Source organism: Macadamia integrifolia, chromosome 1 (assembly GCF_013358625.1).
Source record: "Macadamia integrifolia cultivar HAES 741 chromosome 1, SCU_Mint_v3, whole genome shotgun sequence".
Classification (NCBI taxonomy): domain Eukaryota; kingdom Viridiplantae; phylum Streptophyta; class Magnoliopsida; order Proteales; family Proteaceae; genus Macadamia; species Macadamia integrifolia.
In genome coordinates this window covers 16,889,585-16,899,458 of record NC_056557.1, presented here as the reverse complement: position 1 = coordinate 16,899,458, position 9,874 = coordinate 16,889,585, and the positions used below count along the sequence as shown (strand labels likewise).

Below are 9,874 nucleotides of genomic sequence, written 5' to 3'. Positions count from 1 at the left end.
GATGAGATACAAGTGAAGACGAAGCTAGTATGCTTTGCCTCTAAAAGGATACGATTTTCTAAACAAAGAACACCAAAGCTAGTATGCTTGACCTCTCAAGGTAGCTTTACCTCGACAGATGCACATATGGGGATCCAACACTTATCCCATTTTGTTGCGGAAGGAAAAGGGACATGCAGATTCAAATTCATTATTTTTTCCCAGACAAAAGTAGAAGATGCTATTGCAAGAAACCATGACAGTATGACACAACCCTTGTAATTGTAAAAATAATGGGTCGACGTAGGACTCACAAACACATAAGCATTATGTGATCCATCCAAAACAAATTTTCAACCTGGATACACGACAAACCCTTGTAAATTTTGTTTAGGCTCATCTAAGACTATTTAGCTTGGAAATTCAGAATTAAAATAATGTTTTGATGACCACAAATTAGACAATTCTGAATGGGCTTCGATAATGTTGGGCTTCATAATGATTTTGTTTCTTAATTTTTTAATTACAAACTCATCCATAAATAAACCCAAATTCCAACATTAGGCCCATCATCAATTAATCTTAATAAACCCAGCCCATGAGTATAGAAACATTAAAGGTGGCAGACCTACTTTATGGTCTATTATCCCTAAAAAATAGACCGGGCATCGTATTCTTGTTCTTCCCTAACTGCGGCCGCTTGTATACAATTGTTTTTTTCTCCTAAACTTAATGGACGGAGAATGTCCTAAACAAAAATTGAAAAGACAAGGGTATCCCCTTGAGGCAAAACACACGAGAGCAAAACCCTTTGCGATTCAATCCATTTTCAGTCCATGTGACGGTCACACCAAAAGGCTATTGAGGGTTCGACAGACACTGCGATAGATGCCATAATACGCCCCAGGTGGCCGTCTCCTCCACTTGGAATAGCATGCGAGGTAGAGGGAGGAGTTGGGGGTGGGGGAATGTGAGTAATCGCATAGGAGGGGGTCCTCAAACACAAAAATCGATTACCTTCACCAACTAGATTCAATTGAACGAGATCTATCCACAAACAAAAATCAGCTTCAGAAACAAAATGCCTCCATTGATCGGAGTTCTATAAACCTAAATCGAGAAAGGAACAGAGTATCGAGCAGCATAGCTAGGGTTCTAAGGATACAACAGCTCCTCCTCAATCTTGTGGTGAAGAAACTGGAATGATAGGATCCAACACCTTTCTAACTTTTATAAAGGGTTATAAATGGAAACAAAAGGGACAGACGTTAGATCCACATGTAAGTACAGTTGAATGTATGCAGATATCAATTTCCTATTAGTGGGAAAAATGTGCAAAGTTTATAGATAGTTGAAGGATGGTTCTATGCACGTGCTAAGGCAGTTACGAAAGTGTGGAAGTTTTATATGTAGTTGAATGACAATTTTATGCATATGCTAGGGTACTTACGAAAGAGTCTTAGTTTTATACGAAGTTGAAGGACAATTCTACCATTGTGTGAGGGCAGTTAGGAAAGTCTTACTTTGTGTATTGATGGTCAAGACTGTGCAACTAGTACAAAAGAGCCTACAAAGGATTTATTTTATTTTATTTATTTATTTTGGGTGAAAGAATCTTCTTTGGTAGAGTGGTGCCGATGCCCAGACGCAAAGAGAGGCAAAATGACCCTACACTAACACCGAATATGCTGCCAAAATAAAGGAAAATCCATATACAAATAATTGTCCCGTAAGACACTTAGTGGAAATCCCCAAGACAACCCCAAAACTATGAAGAATAGAAAAAATGGGGGGGGAGGGTGAGGACCCAAGTTAAACAAACCCAAGTGATGCCCCATAAAGTACAGAAGTAGTAACACCACTGATAGTAAAGCATTAAGTAAAAGACAGAATATATCAGAAAGAAATTGCAATTAAAATCTCCGAGGCTTAACCACTTCACCCTATACTTTTATTTTTGGAGCCAAAGAAGGGTAGAAAAGCCACCATCCAGCCTGGTTTTAATAACAACAGCTACCAACTTCAAGATTTTAGGCCAAAACTAAAGAGGCATGTAGGGGACAACATATTATTTAAATAGAATCCTCCTTAAGGTACCCAGAGTGCATCCAACCAACCCTTAAGCTCTTACTTTAAGGTGCCAATTTATGAATGAGCTTTAAAATCCCCCAACAAGAATCACATCTTTGATTCTTCTTAACCTTAGCTTCCTCTCATTCGGGAAGGCATATTGATGCCCAATTGATAATGTGAAAGATTTTGTTATTGTACGTGATTGCTTTTCCACAAAACAAGCACTCATCATGAATTTTTCTCATTGGGTGATGAATTGTGGAAAGCCAAAAATATATACTTAGTCCAATAGATGTAAGAACTCTATGTGACTGACTTAATCAACACTACCCTACCAGCATAAGATAGGAATCTAGCATTACACGGTTGAATCTTTTTTTTAAGATTATCTAGAATATGCATACAGTCATGGGCACTAAATTGGATGTAATGAAGGAAAGGCCAAGATTTGCATGACATGGATTCTCTCTTTGGTCTTCTTCCATCGAAACGAGTGCACCTTTTTATTAGTCCATGTTTTGATTTCACTCATTCTCACACCAAAACTAAACCGATGAAACGAAATCAAAACCAATCTATAGAAATCCATGCTTTGATTTCACTCTTTCTCACATTGAAAATAAACCAGTGAATCTAAACGAAAACTGATCTAAAGCAACCAATTCACACCCCTAGTATTTACACACTGGTACAATAAATGAAACCAACTGAGAATTCTCTAAAAATATTAAATCATCTTATACCCATCATGAAATAGAGAACAAAAAGGCAAATATTAATTAATTACATAGTTGGGTTTGGGATAATTGAGCAAACAGAACGAATAATAGACAATTCCTGGGTATCAATATGAAACCCAAAATTGTAAAACTGTTGAGCCATGGTACCAATAATGCTTCTCCTAATAGAACCACCAGTAGAAGCGAAAGCTAAGCAAAATCTTTCCTTTCCATCATTGATGAAAATACTCCATCTCTCTAAAACCAACTCTGCGTTTCCTTGAAAACGAATTGTCACAGTAGGAAATCCATTCAAGTCTCTTCCAATATTTCCCTTGTAGCATAACATCCCTGGTCTTGGATGTGGAATTGAATGGACCTTGAAGCTTCTGATTGACTTTCTTATAGCATGAGCTAGCTTTCTATATACTTTCGGTGGTAAAAATGTGTATATGGTGCCACTATCTAAGATCACATTCCCAGGAGGACCAAATACCTTTGGAGAAAGATTAAGACTTTTAGATCCCACTTTAATTTCAATTGGATTGACATGATAAAGGTTATCAAATGTGAAAAGAGTAGTTTGGCCACTGGTTTCTGCATATGGACCAATGATCACATTACCTTTGGAAGAAGGATCACTTGCATTGCCCAAGCAATAAGAAAATTGTTGGGGTCCATCTCCTTGTAACTGAGAAACCAGTGACAAATTGGTTGCAGAAAGGCCTAATACTCCAGCCAAATGGCCTTGTGATGAAAATTTGTTGTTAATACCACAACCAAAGGTCACATACGAGGCTACTGTACTTCCATCAGGGTTAGTGAACAATACAGAATCGATGCCAAGAAAGCCATAGCTATAACTCCCATCAACATAATAATTCCGGTAACCACACACATTATTGGTATCACAATACGTATGGTGATCTGACATGCAATTCAAAGAGCCGCATGATATGTTGGTATAGGTTTTTGACTTGGTGGGATCATAGATTAGTCCAGTCTGTGGCTGGCGATTCTCGCAAGGGTTGCATTGGATCCATAAAAGATCGCTACCGGAATCAATGACCGCGAAGACATCAACCCATGGTGAACCAAAGGAGAATTTTGCAAGGAAGAAGAAGAAATTATCAACATTAACATCGTGGGACTTGCCTAATCTTCTTTTGGAAGCTATATATGCATTGCGTGCAATTGAGCTCTCATATAATCTCTCAGCTTTGTCCCAAAAGGTGGAATCGGAATTATAGAGTGGAGAAAGAGGAGAATCGCGGTGGATGAGATCGAAGGCGAATAGCGGGTGTTTAGAATTTGCGGCTGCGGTGTTAATGGATGGTAAGAAGGTTAAAAAGAAGAAGATGAAGATTGCATAGAATGAAAAGGAAGTCACCATTGTCTAACCAAAGAAGAAAGCTGAATGAGAGTAGAAGATGACTGCAAAGATTCATAAATATATAGAGGTAAACCACTACAAAGTGGCGTTTGGAACAGCTAGCAACAACATTGCAATTAGTTTCAGATTAATATTTTCATGATCTTAAAAGATTTTTCCACCAAAAAAAAAATATATATATATCTTAAAAGATGATAAACTAAGCAATGTTACTGTCCTCTAATATCTTTACCAAAAAGATAACTATTCTTAATTCTCTAATAGCATAACTAGGAAGGGATGGCAATAAAATCGTTGCAGGCAGTTTTGGTGAGGTTCTTCAAAGTGAAAGACATGCCAAAGATAGAACAAGCTAGGCCAGTTGTTGTTAGTAAAGACTTCACATAGTTGGCAAAGGGACTTTCCTTTTAACTCACAAGATGTCAAAATTTCTTTACTCCTTGTCTATCCAACTCCCTTGGATACTCTTTCTAAAGTCAAAATAGGAAAGTGACCAAAACACAAGATCTCTATAGAATCGGCTGGTAGGGAATTCCACGCTATCAACCCTAAGCTTTATATATAGAATGCTGAGTCATCCCCCACTAGGGTCATGTTGGGGTGTCAATCAGTCAGTTTGGCCCGGCTTTGGTCCGGATTCAGTTGATTTCATGTGGGAATGATGAAATCGAAACCAAACCAATCAGGAAATATCGATTTTAGTTTGGTTCTGGTTTTAGTTCGGTTTAATTTTGGTTCGACTTCGCTTTCTTGTATCCATTTGTAATTGGGTTGGTTTCGGCTTTTAGTCCAGTTTGTGATTGATTTACCATGGAAATTTATATAAAATTATGCAAAAAACCTTATTTTTTATGAGTTTTGGGTTTTTTTTTTTTTTTTTTTTTTAACTAAACCATAAAGCAACCAACTTTTGTCACTTTTTTTTTTTTTTGTAATTTGTACGGTTCTTAACCTTTAGTAATAGTATATAATATATTACTTTTCTCGTTTCTTCAAAACAAAACGACTCGAGGAGAAAAAATTGATGTTTATTACTGGTGGTACAACCGATCAATTTTTCATAAACGAGGCTCTCATACCATTGATAGAAAACAGATACGGAACGATTCATGAAGATCGATAAGCATGCATGAAAAACACTATAAAATACACGTTTTAGGCATACCTGAATCCATGGTTGAAGAATAAGAGCTCTTCAACGTCTTCTTGTATGCTCCTTGTACAACACGATCAATATTGGTCTGGTCTACCCTCTTTCCCTTATGCTTTTGATTGTTAGCTTCACTTAATGGGTCAATGATAACTATATATAGGGGTGAGGGTAGGGACCAACCCTGCAATAAAATTAGGGTTTCCTCCCCATTAAGGAAACAATACCTTAGGTCCACACATAGTAATAAATATTTCATACCATTAAGGTGTGCTAATAGAATCCAATATCTCCATAGAAATCACTTACCAATAATATTGGATTATTTCTGCTTACTTCATCTTTAGTCAACACCACTAAATCAGTTTTGGAAACAAATCTTTGACTATGCTAGCCCACCTAATAGGAAATCTTACAATCTCCCACTTGGGCAGCATATGTCACAAGGTTTAGATTTTAAAATTTATTTAAAACGACTCTCCAATTTAGATAAACTGAATGTGGCCACAAACAAAACAGTGTCGAATGGAGTGCACCTTAAACCAAATGCTTTGGTCCGAATGAGAATTACAAACACCCAACCGTATTGATCATCACATCTAAAGCGATATGAGACCACACACGTCAAAGTGCTCATAACATCACCGACTTGGGCTGAACAGTATGAAAGTGTGGTATGGAAATAACATGCAATAGTGATCATCATGTCTATTTCCAAATTGGTCCTGGCTCGAAAACCAAATGAGCCCTATGAGACAGATACCGAAGGTCTCATTAACTACAAGCGTCTCCCAAACGCTTAAGCTTCAATCAAAGAAGCTCATTGGGACTAGATCCGGATGTCCCACAACACTAGCACTAGACCTCAATCAAACAAGGCTTTACTAGCGACTGGATGTATGTGTATCGACTGGAACCTCAGATACCGAATGAGGTAAATACACCACATATAACCTCAATTTTCTGTAGGAGGCAAATAGATAAGTGTATACACATAAACAAATGGCCATAAAAAATGCATATATATATTCTTGAGAACAATAATAATGCAATAAAACTGAAAGTTAAATGCAAACATATTGAGCAAAACTCCCACTAATAAAATGCATCAAAAGAACTAACAAGTCCCATATTAGTGACATGCTCTTGAAAAACTTTTGGAGTCAAGCCCTTAGTAAGAGGATCTGCAATCATGTTTTCTGTAGCAATCTGCTCCATTGTAATCTGTGACTCTTGAACTTTCTCTCTGACCAAAAAATACTTAATGTCAATGTGTTTAGAGCCTGAAGTACTTTTACTGTTATGAGAGAAACGTACCGCAACGGAGTTGTCACAGAACATCCTCAATGGTTTAGATATAGAGTCAACAATCTGTAGCCCTGAGATAAAATTCCTTAACCATAAAGCTTGAATAGTGGCTTCATAACACGCCACATACTCAGCTTGCATAGTAGAAGATGCAGTGAGTGTCTGCTTGATACTCTTCCAAGATATAGCCCCACCTGCCATCACAAAAACATATCCAGAAGTAGACTTGAGGTCATCTAGGCATCCAGCAAAATCTGCGTCAGTGTAACCAACTACATCAAGTGAATCGGTTCTTCTATAAGTAAGCATAAAATCCTTAGTGCCCTGCAAATATCTCATGACTTTCTTAGCAGCTACCCAATGCGCTTCACCAGGGTTGCTTAAATATCTCCCAAGTACACTAACAACATAGGCAATGTCAGGCCGTGTACAAACTTGAGCATACATCAAACTACTAACAGCAGATGCATAAGGTATGTTCTTCATCTGATTGCACTCCAATTCTGTCTGTGGACATTGAGACTTGCCAAATTTGTCCCCTTTTACAACTGGAGCCTTACTAGGGGAACATGCTAACATATTAAACCTTTTTAATATCCTCTCAATGTAACCTTTCTGAGACAAACCAAGAACGCCACAAGACCTATCACGATGAATCTCAATGCCTAAAACATAAGAGGCCTCACCAAGATCCTTCATATCAAAGTGATTTGATAATAATCGTTTTGTCTCATGCAAAAGATCAACATTATTGCTGGCAAGAAGAATATCATCAACATAAAGCACAAGGAAAATGAACTTACTCCCACTGATCTTCAGATAAATACACTGGTCCACAAGATTTTCTTTGAAACCACAAGAAGTGATAACTTCATCGAACTTAAGATACCACTGTCTAGATGCTTGTTTCAAACCATAAATAGATTTCTTAAGTTTGCACACAAGGTGCTCTGTATCAGCTTGCCTGAAGCCAAGGGGTTGTTGCATGTAAACATCCTCTTCAAGATCTCCATTTAGGAAAGCTGTTTTGACATCCATCTGATGAAGTTCCAAATCAAAATGTGCAACTAAAGCCATGATGATTCTGAAAGAATCTTTTGTCGAGACTGGTGAGAATGTTTCCTTGTAATCTATGCCCTCTCTCTGGCTGAATCCTTTTGCTACAAGTCTGGCCTTGTAACGCTCAATTTCACCTTTAGAGTTCCGTTTGGTCTTGAAAATCCATTTACAACCAATCGGTCTGCATCCTTTTGGTAATTCAACCAAATTCCAAACATCATTAACAGACATAGAATTCAATTCATCTTGCATGGCAAACATCCACATTGATGAATTGGGATCATTGGCAGCCTGGTCAAAACTGATTGGATCTGAATCCAAAGTAATATCAAACTCATGTTCTTGTAAATAAACAACATAGTCATCAGATATGGCAGGCCTACGAGTTCTCTCTGATTTCCTCAAGGGAACATCAGCAACAATATGGTCCTGAATCTCATCAACAACAGGGGGTGCAGGCTCAACCACTATAGGTTGCACAGGTTCGTGAGTGGGGACATTCTCTTGTTCAATGTGAGGCTGTAATACAGTAGACGGCAGTGTCACAGGCATAGGTACAAGAACACGTTCCTCCTCAAAAACAAAGTTACGTGGTTGAGCAGACTGAAAATCTAAATCATCCTCAAAGAAAACTGCCCGATTTGATTCCACTACTCTAGTAGAATGTGTAGGACAATAGAATCTATATCCTCTTGATCTTTCAGAATAACCGATAAAATGACCACTAATGGTCCTTGGATCAAGCTTCCTCATCTGAGGATTGTAAGGTCTCACCTCTGCAGCACATCCCCATATATGAAAATGAGATAAATTTGACTTCTTACCAGTCCACAATTCATAGGGAGTTCTGGGAACAGACTTGCTAGGCACTTTATTCAAAATATATACTGCTGTTTTCAAAGCATCACCCCATAAGAAATCAGGTAAAGTTGAATTATTTATCATGCTTCTCACCATATCCATAAGGGTACGGTTTCTCCTTTCAGCCACCCCATTCTGCTCAGGTGAACCAGGCATAGTGTACTGAGCGTCAATACCACATTCTTGTAAGAATCTGGCAAATGGTCCAGGGTTACGTCCAGTTTCATCATATCTACCATAAAACTCTCCACCTCGATCAGATCTCACACTTTTTATCTTCTTTTCCCTTTTAAGTTCTACCTCTGCTTTAAAAACTTTGAAAGCATCTAAGGATTCAGATTTTTCTTGAATAAGGTAAATAAAACCAAAACGGGAAAAATCATCTATGAAAGTAATAAAATATCTGTATCCACCCATGGTAGTAGGAGTGAATGGACCACAAATATCAGTATGAATCAGCTCCAATGCTTCATCCTTCCTGGTTGCACCTTTCTTTTTAGCTCTAGTGTGTTTCCCCTTAATGCAATCAATACAAATTCCAAAATCTGAAAAATCCAATTGAGGAAGTGTACCATCCTTAATCAATCGTTCTATCCTCTGTTTAGAAATATGTCCTAAACATTTATGCCACAACATAGAAGAATTTTCATCCAATCTAGTACGTTTAGGATTTGTAACCACATAATTTATAACAGAAGAACTGTTGGCATATTTGGAAGAACTAATATCCAAATCAAATTTATAAAGACCATCATATAACAAGGCAAATCCAACCATAAGAGAACCAGAATAGAGAGTAAGTTTCTATTGCCAATATTAAAAGTGTAACCACAACTGTCAAGTTTAGATACCGAAACAAGTTTTCGTCTAAACGATGGTACATAAACCACATCATTCAAATTCAAAACAAAACCAGTGGATAAAAGTAATCTAACTACTCCTATAAATTCAACTTTGGTCTTCTCTCCATTTCCCATGTAAATCATCATCTCTCCCTCACTTGGTTTCCTCCTGCTTCTTAATTCCTACAAACAATTAGTGATGTGAATAGTTGCTCCAGTATCAATCCACCACGAATCAGGGGAAACATCTACAAGATTGGATTCAAGACACACTAGAGCTAAAGATGTACCTTTCTTTTCAAGCCATTTCTTATAGCCATAGCAATCTGTCTTCATATGTCCATCTTTTTTGCAGAAGAAACACTTTCCCTTAAAAGCCTTAGTCTTTGGTTTCAGATTCTGATGGGTTTTCTGTTCTATTTTTCCTGATTTTTCTTGCTTGTTGCTTTTCCAATTTTTCTTGAATTTCTTCTTACCTCCATTATTGGAA

The 9,874-nt window shown here is 37.5% G+C and overlaps 1 protein-coding gene across 1 annotated transcript; it reads right to left on the bottom strand.

The window, feature by feature from the left end:
- Positions 1-2,766: 2,766 nt before the first annotated feature.
- On the bottom strand, positions 2,767-4,203 carry LOC122082355 (probable aspartic protease At2g35615). The gene has a single exon (XM_042649859.1). It carries the CDS (start codon positions 4,162-4,164, stop codon positions 2,836-2,838), a length of 1,329 nt encoding a protein of 442 aa, XP_042505793.1. The 5' UTR covers positions 4,165-4,203; the 3' UTR covers positions 2,767-2,835.
- Positions 4,204-9,874: the final 5,671 nt, after the last annotated feature.

Excerpts from the sequence above, each read along its gene's own strand:
- LOC122082355 (XM_042649859.1), bottom strand. The coding sequence starts at position 4,164 with ATGGTGACTTCCTTTTCATTCTATGCAATCTTCATCTTCTTCTTTTTA.